This window comes from Lathyrus oleraceus, chromosome 1, assembly GCF_024323335.1.
Source record: "Lathyrus oleraceus cultivar Zhongwan6 chromosome 1, CAAS_Psat_ZW6_1.0, whole genome shotgun sequence".
In the NCBI taxonomy this organism is placed as follows: Eukaryota; Viridiplantae; Streptophyta; class Magnoliopsida; order Fabales; family Fabaceae; genus Lathyrus; species Lathyrus oleraceus.
The window spans coordinates 295,938,588-295,953,466 of record NC_066579.1 but is presented as its reverse complement, the minus strand read 5'-3'; the positions used below and the strand labels follow the sequence as shown (position 1 = coordinate 295,953,466).

The following is a 14,879-nucleotide window of genomic DNA, read 5'->3' as shown; positions in this document are numbered from 1 at the left end:
CCTTTGATTTTGGAGATTTATGATCAAATACGAAATTCTCATGCTAAATTTCATGAAGATATGTTTAATTTATGAATTTGATGAAGAAAAATCAATAGAATTGAGGTTACTTGCAAAAAGGACAATCTTGAAGACATTGAAAATTTCACTAAGTATCCAAATTTCATGTCAAAAGTGGCAAACTTTCCAAAGCCATAACTTCCAATCCAAGAATCCATTTTCTTTGCTATAAAGCATAAATGAAAGCTCTTGTTCTATACTTAAACTTTGTCCTAGAGGGTTGATTCCCTAAAAGTGCAAGTATTTTGAGTTATGAGGCCAGGAAGTTGGTGTCTCAAGTTGAAACACTTAAAAAAAAATTCAAGTCAGCTTTGATCCCTAAAAAGTAATAAACTTTGGAGACAGTTTTCATTATGATCCACTTTGATTCAGCAAAAACTCAAAACATGAAAGTTGTGGAGAATGTCTTAGGCTTTCCAAAAAGTACAAGTACATTTTTTCCCATGCATGAGCTATGAGTTTCGAAATGTGAAGTTAGGGTTCCAAACTTGAATTTCAAGTCATGTTCATGATGAATTCTTGAAGGAAAACCATTTCAAATGTGCAAATCCCTTGATTTCAAGTCCTTTTGTGTACAAATCTCTCCATAATCATATATTTACATAAGTCTTTGATGCATTACACAAAGAATGAGCCTTTGTCCATTTCACCATGCCATTTTTGGAATATTTTGCATAAAGCTTGATATCAATTTGCATAAAGCAAGCTTTTGCCAACAACTCCTGCATTGAGCCTCTAAATTTTTTCCTCTGGTCACACTTAACCTCTAAAGCCAGAAGCAGCCTCATAGACTTCAGAAAAGTATGGCCAAGATCCTTGATTCACTCAACCTTTTCATTATGAAGCCAACATGCATTTTTGTGCAAAATGAAACCAAACATCCAAACCAGCATTCAAATTGAACTAAGATCAATTTCTGCAAGTTACTTAAGCCCTTTAGAGCCTCTATAAATAGAGGGCCAAGTCTCAGAACTCAAGACACCAAGAATTGCATCAAAAACTCCATTGTTGCAACTTCCAAACCTTAAACTTCCAAATTCCATTTCTGTTGAAAATTCTTCAAACCAACCATCCAAACACCTTCTAAACATTAAATTGAAGTTGTTCAAACCATTAAAAAATAACTGTAACACCTCCATCATCATTTTTAAACTCTCACTTTACACACTTGCAAGTTTAGTTGGTCAGAAGAATCTCGGGGTTCTCAAGCACAGGTGAGCATTCAAAAAGCTTCCCTAGGGTCTAAGCAAGCTCACCAGATCACCAGTTCTCATCTGTAACCAGTAGAAGAGGCATTGGACTTTCTCCAATAGGTAAGTGCACTTGCACTTGAAAACTCTTGTGCATGCATCATTCTTGAATATTTATTGAAGTAAAAATGTAGTACATAATTTGTTTGTTGTATGTTTGCTACTATATGCATTATACCATGCTCATACATTGAGATTTTATTGTTAGAAAGTTAAAAATGCAGTTCTGGTTTTTCCTTTGGCACGCTTTGTACATTGAGTTTTAGGATAAGATAATGATACCATTAGATTCCTTGACAAAAAAATAGTGCAATTTAGATTCTTCCGATTTTTAATTTCATGGAAAATTGAGAGAGTTATGGTTGTTGGAAGTTTGAGAAAAAAATGAAAAGAATTGAAATAAGTTGTTGTGTGAGGTTAGTGATGATGTGGCGCTGACCTTGTCATTTTAGGTCTTGTTTTAAAATATGTATTAACGAACATGATTAAATTAGTGGATGTATCACCACCAAAGTGGTTGAAGTGTGCGTGTTAAGGCTTTGTGTGTGCAAAAGGTTTGGGGTTCGAATCCCTCTCACCCTAGACCCATTTTATTCATTGTTTTTTTGCCTATTTATTTTTGTTGTTTTTCATAACTTCAAAGGCTCATAACTTGATGATCTCTAAGTCTTTTTGAGCCACTGTTTTTGCTATGTGTTCATAATTTTATCTATACCATGGTGAAAATAAATTCCAGAATTGATTTATTTTTCACATACTTATACTTGTCCAAAGTTGGTACCTTTTTAGGATTGTTTTAGGGTTTCAAATGACCTCATTTGGTTGATACTTTAATTTTTCTTGATCACCATGACTTGTATGAATATTGTGCATCATACATGAACTTTGTTTGATGTTTTTAATATGTGCCTCTTGGTTTTTGACCTAATTTTAACTTACTTTAATGTATGTTTACATGTTTATATGCTTTGAACTTTGTTACTATGTCATGAGATTTTGTGTGTTTACTTTTCCATTGATCCATGATTCATATGTCATTCTTTAATGTCTTGTTGAACCTTTGTGTGAATGTGTGCCCTTGTGTTTGTCTTTGTTTATGTGTTTGCAAATGCTTTAAACTTGTGATAACATGTCTTTGTATGACTTGTATGCTTACATGTTCAAACCTTTTGTATGATGTTGAACCTTTGATTGTGATCATATTGAACCTTAACATGCATGTCTTGAATACCTTAACTTGTCTCCATGATTAAGTTGATGTTATGTCATTCATCTTTGTTTCTTCATGATGATATATCCATGTAATTCATATTCATGTTAACTTTATACATCTTTGATTGATGTTGTTGTATCTTTGTTCATGTTCACATGTTGTACATATGTGTTTACATACCATGCTTGATATTGTTACAATCATGCTTCCATATCTTTGTTGATGTCATGTATGAAGACCTTATTTATTTGCTTATCTTTGTAGATGTCATGCTTAAACATCTTCTTTATCATGTGTTTACCTTTGTGGATATCATGCTTGAACATATTCTTCATCCTTGTTTTTCCTTGTTGATGTCATGCTTGAACATATTCTTTACCATTTGTTTATCTTTGTTGATGTCATGCTTGCATATTTTATTTATCATGTGCTTATCTTTGTTGATGTCATGCTTGAACATCTTCTTCATTTGCTTATCTTTGTGGATGTCATTGACATCTTTCTTTACCATTTGTTTACCTTTGATGTCATGCTTGAACATCTTTCTTTATCATTTGCTTATCTTTGTGGATGTCATGCTTGAACATCTTGCTTATCTTTTGTTTATATTTTTGCCCAAATCCAAGGGAAAAAAATCTTTATTAACTTAATGTCATAGGTAGTTTAGCAATCCCTAGTTCCTATTTGACCTTGTTAGAGTCATTTTCACCTTCAACTTAGATTTAAGTAAGAGTTTGTAACTCTTGTAAGTGTGTTTGTTATGAACACTTACTTACCCCTTTGGAACCTTGATCACTATCAAGTGTTCTTTCACCCTTAGTTAGGTGAATTACGGTTGCTCTGATTCCATCCTTATAAGGATACGTAGGCACATGACCGTGAAGTTTTGGTGAGAAAACTTAATAAAACCTTTAGGTCCTTCCCAATAAAACATTTCCAAACAATAGAAAACAAACGATAACATAACACAAATACTTTCAAAAGGTTCCTATAGGATACTATAGATGCTTAGGATGCTAATACCTTCCCTTAGTATAACTAATCCTCGAACCTTAGATCTCTTCACATTGTTTTTACATTGCACAATTATGGTTTTATTCGATCTTTTCCCTTTCCTTTGGATAAATTAAAGTTCGATGGTGAACATTCAATGTTTTGTGATTTAAGTTAGTACAATAGCTTGATATCCGATTCTCACCTCGACATTAGGGAATTTACCTATGAAGTGAAAAGTGACTTAGTGAATCACTTAAAAATTGAAAATGCGGGTTAGATTGAATGACTTACAATAAAGGTCATGTAAAAAATGCGAAATGCATGCTTGATGGATATGTCGTGCACATGGTACATCCTTTTTGTACATGATGCAATGACTTAAAGAGGGAGGATGAATAGGTTTAGGAATGCCTATGATAGGGGTCAAATGTCTGGTCAACTGTGTCAACCTTGTTGACCAAAAGCCAACCATTTCTTTACTTTCTATTTTACAAATTCAAAGTACTTCCTGATTTAAGCAAAACATCATCACCAAAGAGCGTTTGACCTAATTTTTTCAAATGAAGATGAAATGATGATATGTAGATAAAAAGAATGCTTCATAAATTCATGTAGATGAATAAAGCAGTAAGCCTGGTAAAAAAATGAAAAAAGTATGGGCAAATTTTGGGGTATGGCATCAGCTAGCATAAAAACGTTGAGAGGAGCATAGTAAAGTTTAGAACAATTGAAGAGATTAGATCATGACATCGTTACTTTATCTGATTTGACATAAAGTATTGTACCGTTGTCACGTGATCTTATTTAGACAACTTATGACCGAAGACTTCTTGTAGACGTTTGTTGAAGCTTGCTCATAGTCATTATTATCCTTATACTTTGCTTCCTGAATCAGAGGATTTTTTTATATAATTAGTTAAAGCATGATCAGAAGCTAAAGTATGTCTTCAGAACCTAGTTGAAGTGAGACTTCAGAGTCTAGAGTTCACAGGTTCTGGGTTTGCCTTCATCAAAGTCTTAATCAGAACTAGTCTGGATGATTACTTTCAAAGTTGATGATTTGATGTAGATAAGTTCCTTTGAAGCAATATCTTCAGAATTGTTGATGAAGCTTGTTCAGAAGATGCAAAGTAATTATTTTAAAATAGAGTCTGCTTGGTTCAAACTATTCCAGTCTTCAGAGTTTTGCTGATCTTTGTATTTCAAATAAGCTTAGGATCAGCATCTAAAAGACTTGAGTAGAATCTTCAGAGTCTGAAAGCTTGGTTCATGTCCTTCATATTCAAAACAACTTTTCTTCCCTTTAATGGTTCTTTTGAGTGATTAACTTGATTTATATCAAGGTTAATGTCTTTTGATCCCGCACACTAGAATAACCATTAGTAAACCCTATTATTATTTAAATACTTTCTTATCATAAAAATCTTTTAAGGGCATGAACAAATCGTGTTCCAACATAGAGTAGGTTGCATGGTTTAAAGCCAAATGAGTATAATTCTAGTGTGATCTCACTAACTCTATCTCTTTAAATTTCTTCTCTTTATATTTTTCTACATCTTAATATCTACTTATACTCCCTTCTTAAAATCAATCAACTTAAAATTAATTTTTTAAGAAAAGTTTTCAAAAACCAAATAACATAATTTATCCCCCTTTGTGTTTGAAGTTTATTGGACAAGAAGTGGTATCAGAGTTTAACTACTATTATAAAACTACTCATATCATGAGGTATAATGATGACTTTAAACACTTTACTTAATAGAATTCTTTCTTTTAACAAATCTTCATTGTTTGATGGTGAAAGGTATATCATAGGAAAGCAAGAATGAAATATTTTTAGTAGTTATTAGTCTTGATGTTTGGGATTATGTCAAATATGTATTTTTATTCTCACATTTCATAAATAATGAAGTGGTGAATAAACCAAGACAATATGGACCATATATGAAAAAGAAAAAGTACAATGCAATTTAAAAGTCATGTACTAGATGATTAGTTCGTTAAGGATTAAAGAGTATATATATATATATATATATATATATATATATATATATATATATTTATATATATATATATATATATATATATATATATATATATATATATATATATATATATATATATATATATATATATATATATAACTGCTAAGGAAATATGAGATTTCTTTGAAATGATCTATGAAGATTCTACTAAGATCAAAATGGAAAAAATGAACACATTAGATCTAGAGTGGAAAATACCAAAGGGTTATGAAGATAATATTAAAAACTAGTTTTCTAATATTTAAAAACTGGTGTTAGAAATCTAACCCATCTTTAAAATCTGAAGATACATGTGTTTTGATAATTTACACGAGACACTACATGAGTTAAAAATCATCAAAAAAGACAAAAAAAAATGAATAAGTGCAAAATGGACAAATTCAAGATAAGATAGAAGAAAATAAATATGGTCTCACAAAAGAAAACAACATATCTCATTTATTCAATGAATCAAAACAAGAGGACAAGACAAACTATGTATTATGACTAACTACAAAGATAATGAGGTAAATAGAATTAAAAAAAATTTCCTTTCAATAATTAAATGCTTTATGTGGAAAGATAAGTAGAGAAAATGGTAAGTTAGAAAAAAATATTGTTACTTATAAAAATCATGTCATTGCTTTAGAAAGTGAAAATCAGAAGTTTATCAAGGAAATATTTCAGCTTAAAAGCAACACTTCGTCTATTTCTTCTTATTGCATGAAATGTAAAAGTAGTGATAATTTGAAACTTGAAATTGAATATTTGCATAAAAGTCTAAGTAAATTTATTAGAGGTATAGATAATCATGACATGAATCTATCTGATAAAAAACATAGTTATAATAAAGGTGCTATAGATTATCATTCTAATAATAATGCCAAGTCTTTCAAAAATATCTAACTTGTAAAAAAGAATACCAATCACACTATCTTTAAATGAAATTATTATGGTAGAAATAGTCACATCTATTCATATTATTTTAACAAAATTCATGACTTAAAATATACTCATTGGTTTTATTCTAATAGCATGGACCACCTTAAATTCACTCACACAAAAGGATCCAAAAAAATCTAGATATCAAAGGTTAAAATTTAAGATTATTTTGCAACGTCAAATTCTAAATGACATATCAAAAAAGATTGTCCAAGACATGTATCCAAATAACTCTTATCTTCATCTCCAATGAGGGGCGATGGTTACATGTTTGAAGAACTCTTTATAAGGAATCTTAGAAAGAAAGATATGGAGAAGGAAATTAGAATTGCCTCTGTTGTCAAAAGGTTCAAAGAGATTTTAGAATAGAGAAGGCAAATTGATTCCCAAAAGATCAAAATGGGAGAAGCCCTTTAACTATTTACAACTTTGGTAAAAGATAAGTCACCTATTAGAAAAATAAATACGGAAAACTCCATTTATGTTCTAACAAGTCTAAATTATCGCTTTAATTTGTTTATTTTTTATTTTTTAACTAATTATGTGCTTGACTGGTTTCAATAAGAGAAATGGGTCAAAAACTTAATAACCAATTTGAACCTTTTGAATTTCAAAACCATCGTCTACTAATTGATTAAACTAGTGATCTAATCTTATAGAACTTCAAAAGTGGCAACCGTGTTCAATATCCAATAAGGAATTTGATTATGATTAATACTCTAATTGATTAGAAAAACTTCTAATAGATTAAGAGGCGAATATACATATGTATTACTCTCTTTATTTCTCATTCATCCCTAATAACTTCATTTATCTTCTATATTTTCTTTGCTTCTATTTTTTGTGCTGCTTTTTTTCTTTTTATTTTATTATCATCATCAAATGGAACCAAAAAGGACCTGTATCTTTGAAAGCACTTCATAAAAAATTTATGAGTCCGAAGATTTTTCATCTGAAATTTAAGAGCACTACTTTAATATCCACTTTCTTAACTGTCATCTTATCAAATCACGCTACATTAATGAACGCTATTATAACAAGTTTGATTTTTTTTGAATCCTTCTATCAAGCCAACCTTAAAAAATTCATTTGAAATTAACCAAAACAAGTGTTTCCGAGGTTGGTGAGGATGTTGTATGAAAATCTCAATTTCAAAGAAGGTTTGATCACATATGAGGTACCTAAAACTCAAATTTCCTTATATGTTGAGGAATTTGGGGAAATTTGTGATTTATCCTATTTGGTTTCCATTACACTTCTCATGCTTCTAATGATGTAGACAACTTCAAATTTCTCTCTTCTATGCAATCCCTTCTTTCTGGTTATTAGAGGGTCGTAAAGTTCCTCTCATTCTGGGATACATGACAGTGAACTTTTGTCTCATTCTCTATATGATTACCCATGTGTTAATCCCAAGGAAATCCAACCACGAGCAACTGTTGAGAACCAATGTTATGGTCACTTTGATACTAGTCTACAACATATGTTGGATTGACGAAGAAGGGGTAACTCATGGTTATGATATAGGGACTTGATCACAAAGATGTTGATACATCCTAGAGTCAATATAGAAGGGACGAAGTATTATATTGGACAAAATGATTGTCAAGAATACTCTGAAGTATATGAGAATCGAAGATAACAATGGGATCTTATAGCAAAGCACATTTGCTAAGCAAGTACACCAAGCATTCCAAACACAATCTCCTAAGTAACTAGGCCAAACAAACCTACAAGAGTTTGTTTTTGAACTACCTCATACTCCTCCAACAAAATCTCCCTTCAACTCCCTACTTTCATACATTCAAGATAATAACATGATGCTTCGAGATAACACCAGAACCCTTAATCGATTATCAACCCAAGTAGCCTTCTTTGAAAATCACCTGGCTAACACTAGAGTACCAAATACTTCTGGGTTATTGAAAGGAACTAAATATGTGAAAGCTCATATGATCTTGTACTTTACTTTTTTATTTTATTTTGATCAATAGTGTGTAAAATAAGTAAAAGTAAGTCTTCGGACACTAAAGCAATCCACACATAAATTAAAATGTTTTAAAAATATTCATTTATTTCAAAATTCATCTAAAACCAATCTCGACACTTACCTAATCGATTAAGAGAGATTATGACCAATTAGGAAAGCAAAACACATTAACTAATCAATTAGAGCTTTCTTCTAATCGAATAGGAGAGAGTTTGTCTCCTAATCCATTAAGAACCATATCAATTAATTATGGAGTGAACCTGAATTTAGGATTTCCTATTTTGGCTAAGTCTAATCGATTAGTGTCGCAACCTAATCGATTAAAGAACAACCTGGTCCATGGATTGTTTCCTTTTTTGAGCCAATTTTTTTCCTATATAAAGGTGGCTTGTGCTCACTTCTAAATCACAGATTTTATGACTTATTACTCTCGTATCTCACTCTTTTTTAAAAATCAATTATTATTCACTATACATTGCTTTACTGCTAAGAGAGTGAAAGACTTATATTGAGAGTTGTGTAATTTTGGTGGTGTGCTTAATTTGTAATTTAACAACACAACTATCTTGTATGTATGTAATTGACTTGAAGGTTGCAAGAAAAACCTGTTAAAAGTTTGGTTGTATGGAAGGTTGTTGTGTTGATCCTAGCTCAAACACTTAACTTATTGATAATGGCATTCTCAGTAGAAAATTCTTGGGGACTGGAGTAGGCTACATGGTTTAAGGTCGAATCAATATAATTTTTAGTGGGCTCTCTTTAACTCTATCTTTTTAAAACACATTTATTAATATACGTTTAACCTGAGTTGAATATGAGGTGCTACCTCGATTCCAAAGGAAAAGTAACCATGAGCGTCATAAAAAATGTCCATTTTACCTCTCGGTTGAAACTCTACCAAAAAAAATATTGAACTTGTAGTGGGTTTAATCTCTAACAACTGATTATTCATTTTCTTAAAGGCACTACTTTAGCTCTCGGTTATTAGTATAACCGAGGATATATATATATATATATATAATATATATATAATATATATATATATATATTATATATATATATATATATATATATATATATATATATATATATATATATATTCCTTATTTTATTAATATACAAAGTTTTTTTAAATTTACATTGTTTTCGTTACAATATATAAGTACAAATGTTTGACAAGTTTTGAATCTGATTCATAATCATCACTATCAATCTTGGGTGAAGATCAAATACTGGAACATCGTTTTATTGAATCTTGAGGAAGATTAAATGTTGGATATTGCATGAATTTGTGTCTGATATAAAATAAAAAAGGATTAGATAAATAAAATAAATTTTCATTTACATGATAAGAGATTATGTAAGAAAACAAACTTTAAACCAAATTTTTTTCTACTCTTCCAATCCATCACATGAATCTTTTCTAAACTTCTTTAAGTTTCACTTTTTTCATGACAAATTATTTCATTATCAATGTTTGGGGTTCAAAACGTAGTGTCATAGATATATAGTGCTGGTGTTCACGTTCTGATTGGATGTAGATGGTTCTTTATGGATTGATGTCTTGACAATATCTTGAGCGTTGTTAATTTATAAATGGATGACACGATATGTTGAGACAAAACTGATTTACTTTTTCCCTCGATTTTAACCTAAAACCGAGAGCAAGTGTTATAACTTTTAAATAAAAAATAAACTAAAATAGGGATTTCCCCGGGCTCCTAAATCAACCGAGGTAGTAGATTATATCTATTACAAAAAAAAAATGATGAATAGAAAAAATTAAAAGAAACATGTATTATTTTCTTTTCTATTTTTTTTATCATTCACCAATTTTTTTTTGTGTTGCAATAATCAAACAACGAAATATATTCAAAAAAAATTATAGTATGATTATGAATAAATTTCTCAATATTGTTAACCAAAGAAAACAATATATTATAAAATGTTTTATTTAATTGACAATATTGTGGAGTTATTCCAAAATATAACAATGTTTCTTTTTACCATTCAACGTTGGCAAGAGTTAGAAACACCAACAACAATAACAAAAAACAACAACAACAATAACAAACACAACATCACTATGTGAGATAGTTTGAAAGAATAGAAAAATGATTTATTAAAAGTGGGTGTTAGAAGAACAACAATACATAACCAAAGAATTTTTCTGTCTTACCATCCATCCCAAATAATGATGTTTACGGATATGAAACATATATATATATATATATATATATATATATATATATATATATATATTATATATATATATATATATATATATATATATATATATATATTATATATATATATATATATAATATATATATATATATATAATATATATATATATATATTATATATAATATATATATATATATATATATATATATCTATATATATATATATATATATATATGAGCTAGGTTTATGGTGAAATTTAGTGAACGAATCCTTTTATAGTTAAATCTTGGTAGCATACCCCTCGGTTATTAGAGAATCCAATGGAATAGATTATTTAATAATTAAATAAAAACTAAAGTAAAAAGAAAGATACCACCTTTAAAGAAATAAAAAAATGGTAGATGTTGGGATTCGAAGCATGTATCCCGAATTAGTGCACCTCTCGATTTTTACTAAAATCGACAAAATAGATTGTTTTTTTAGAAAGAAATAAAACATGACACATACATATATTATATCTCAATTTTTTTGTTACGTGAGGTGAAGTCGTTGTCATAAAATGTATTATTTGTAGTAGTGACTTATACTCCCTTCTTAAAATCAACCAACCTAAAATTAACCTTCTAAAAAAAAGTTTTTCAAAAACCAAATAACACTATCCGCCTTTACCCCTCTTGTGTTTGAAGTCGTTTGGTCAAAATATTAGCACATAAAACACCAAATATGGCTTGGAATTATTGAAGGTTATGTGGTAGTTCTAGTCCGGAGGATTAGAATGTCGGTGAAGGAGGAGACTGATGTTGATATTGTGGAGGTTAAAGCGAAAATTGGTTCTAGAATAGAGGAATTGTAAGAGATTCCCGAGCGATTAGTTGATAAGTTAAAATTTGATGCAACATTGCAATCAACAGAGTTATCAAAATCGAAGCCTATATATCTTTGTATAAATAAGATTCTTCAGCCGTGAGAGTGAGAACTCGCGCTATAGTATCTTGAAGCATCTAGAGCACCGATAAGATACCGGGAACAAGAACAATATTGTGTTGAATCGTTGGTAGAGTTGCTTTGGATCCTACCATTGTTGAAGATAACATAAATGAGCGATGAGAAGATTAATAGTGACCCAAACAATTAATAGTTAGAGCAGTTAAGATAGTGAACAAAAAATATAATGACGATGCAACATAAAAGATCTAAGAATTTTGATGAAGATTTCATGAGAAATAGAATATGATTTCGACAAACAACGATATTATTCTGTACGAGGACATAAACTAGATGGTAGAACGAGGATAACAAAGAAATTTTGTTATAGTAGTAGAAGTCTCTAGGGATCAGAGAGCGGAGAGATGTACTTGCTAGGTTAACACTGAATGTTCAAGACAATATTTGAGAAAGTACATTTGTTGTCCAATCCATATGATACTTTATTGAGCCTCATTATTAGGTCGGTATTATTGAGCCTTTGACCACCTCGAAACACAAATGATAAAAGTAAAAATACTATTTGTAACATCTCACAATAACTTTATATTGATTTTTGGAGTCAAAATAACTCCAAAATTAGAGTCGAAATTGAATTTAATTATTTTGACATAGAGATAGAGGAATAAATACAAATACAAGACACACATCATAATATATGTCCTTGAATTAATTTATTAATCAAATATAAAATTATATTGCAATTTGCAAGTGTATTTTTTAGTGTAAATATTCATAATGTCTGAATTTTTAAATAAAAACTTTTTTTAAACACAAATGAATTTGAAAATTATTCTTGAAATAAAAAAGATATTCGTTGTTAAAATTTAAAAATAAATTTATAGAAAACTAAATTTTATACAAATTTTTATATTTAAAAAATCTTATCTTTCCCTTTTCCTTTTGAAAAACTATCTTCACTCTTTAAATAATATTAACGCCTCATTCTTTTTAACATTTACATATGATATAAATATTCATATAATTATAGATTATAGGACAAACGTTACATATTTTATTTCATATTTTACAATCCGATACATTTTAATTTATTCTATGGCAATTTTTTCTTACTTCCCCTTTAGAACCTTCTTTAACATCAAGCAAGCTCATCTTCACCATAGCCTGTTGAAAATCCAAGAAGAACAGTGCCTCATTCATTGCATACATGTTCACAATGTTCCTAGTTTGTGGGCTATTGTACAATGTTTGGTCCGAAGTAAGAACACCATTGTTTGAGACCAAAGAATTGAAGTATGAGTTATCAAAATCGTTTCTAGTTGCATCAAAAGGTTGCTCAGCATTGTCACCAACATTGCATGTTTTGGAGAGTGTTTTTGCAAATTCTGAATCCAATGTTTGATCCAATTGGGTTAGTCTTTCTTTGAAAGAAATACACCTTGCTGCTCCTAGTGTGTGAGCTCCTGGATAATCAAAATAGTTAATGGCAATACTTTTACTCTTGTTTACAAAATTATTGCATTATTATATTGTTATGCCGAGTCGAGTCTGAGTCGAGTGTGATCAATACATATATAAATAAACACTTTTAGAGAGGTTGAAAAATTTGATGATCCGAATTCGAATTCAAAATTTTAAATTAAAAAAGGTATTTTAATAAGTATTTTGGACTGTTCGCAAGGTCCAAAAGAAAAGGCCTAAGTGCACCATCAAACGGTAAAGAACTTGAAACAACTGATTCACATTTATCAAAGAATAGACAGTTTCATCCTCCAGGATATCTATCACCATCTGATTTTAAACGCTATTACTATATATAGGAAAAAAACTCGTCATTTCAGATATTCATCAAATTCATTCTCAGTCACACATTACACTTTATTCTTTCACTGACTTGACTGTTGAAGTGTTAATTTTATAGATCAATCTCTCTCCACCGCATCGAAAGCACAACTCCATTATTACCACATCATTTCACGGATCATTTCTAATTCTGAAATAAACAATAACATTCTGGATATATTAATTCAAACACAATTATTACCAGAAAGAGCCACCATATCTTTTGGAGAAAAACCATGTTGGCCAAACATCCTAATGAGCTGAGATGCATTGAAAAATGGAGGTGGCAGATTGAAAGTATCCTCAATTTTAGACCTTGTTCCATCTTTTCTTCCTTTTGGAATGTTATAAATAGGACCACCAGCCTGCACAAGTCATGAATAAATAATATTACAAAAAATGGAACTTCATTTTATAATCATTTCATAACAAAAAGTGTGGAAAAGATTGATCTTACAAAGAAAACTGCATCTCTAGCAGCCATGGCAAGAATATCAGCACATGAAACAACTCCGGGACATTGCTTTTCAAGCTCTTGTTTGATATCATCTATCACTTTGTATCCTCTCAAGCTCAAATTTGCAGGTGAATCTTTTTCTGCTGTGTTCTCCTTAGTGGAGTCTATTAGAACTGACCCATCACATCCCTATTTCATAGAGAAAAATATTAACCAACCACTTTTCAGCATCATATATGTGAAGAAAGAGTGGAGAGATAGAAGAGAGAGAACCTCTATGAAACAATCATGGAAATGCATTCTAACTAAACCTGCTGCTAGGGTGGGATCATCCTGCAGAGCTGTGTTGAGATTGTTTTTAACAATAGAATCAACAAAAGGGCAGCTAAACAAGTAGTAGTTCATGCTCAATCCATATACTCCTAATTTGAAACCATTCATTATGACAAAAAACAGTATAAGCAAATTAGCCATTGTTAGATGATATTCAAATAATATGAATGATGGATTGTGAAGCATCTTGGGAAAACTACAATTATATATGTGTGTGGAGTGAGAGGATTGAGATTAGTTTGTAGGGAGGCCTACAAATGAAGAACTTTACAAAGTTGGAAAAAGCTGGCCATTATCTTCTGTCTTATATTTTGATTTTTGAATTGTTAATATTCATAATATTAGTAGGGGTTTAAAATACCGTCGTGGTCGCGTAGATGTTTTTGCGTTTTCGGTCGATAGAGGTGTCGTGACACTGATTACGGTCATTACAGTATTAATTAACCATAATTTATTCTTTAATATAAGAAACGATAGTATTGATATCGACATCTGTCAAAACCGTTTTGTTGCGGCCAATTTCACGAATATTTTTTTTGAATATCCAATTTTTAAAAAAAAAAATTCAAAAAAAACTAAAATTTAAAAAAAATTCCAAAAATGGTCATTTTTGGCCCTAAAATCAACTAAGGCGCCACCC

The 14,879-nt window shown here is 30.2% G+C and overlaps 1 protein-coding gene across 1 annotated transcript; it reads right to left on the bottom strand.

Annotated features, from left to right (window-relative positions):
- Positions 1-12,575: 12,575 nt before the first annotated feature.
- Positions 12,576-14,448, bottom strand: LOC127131312 (peroxidase 47). Its single transcript, XM_051060240.1, has 4 exons — positions 14,180-14,448; positions 13,907-14,095; positions 13,652-13,814; positions 12,576-13,070 (listed from the first exon to the last, which is right to left on the bottom strand). The coding sequence occupies exons 1-4, from the start codon at positions 14,423-14,425 to the stop codon at positions 12,691-12,693; spliced, it is 978 nt and encodes a 325-aa protein (XP_050916197.1). The 5' UTR covers positions 14,426-14,448; the 3' UTR covers positions 12,576-12,690.
- Between the last annotated feature and the right edge of the window lie 431 nt (positions 14,449-14,879).

Coding starts and splice junctions, on each gene's coding strand:
- LOC127131312 (XM_051060240.1), bottom strand. CDS start 14,425: ATGCTTCACAATCCATCATTCATATTATTTGAATATCATCTAACAATG. Junction 14,096..14,179: donor TCCATGATTGTTTCATAGAG/GTTCTCTCTCTT, acceptor TCTATGAAATAG/GGATGTGATGGGTCAGTTCT. Junction 13,071..13,651: donor AGATATGGTGGCTCTTTCTG/GTAATAATTGTG, acceptor TTGATTATCCAG/GAGCTCACACACTAGGAGCA.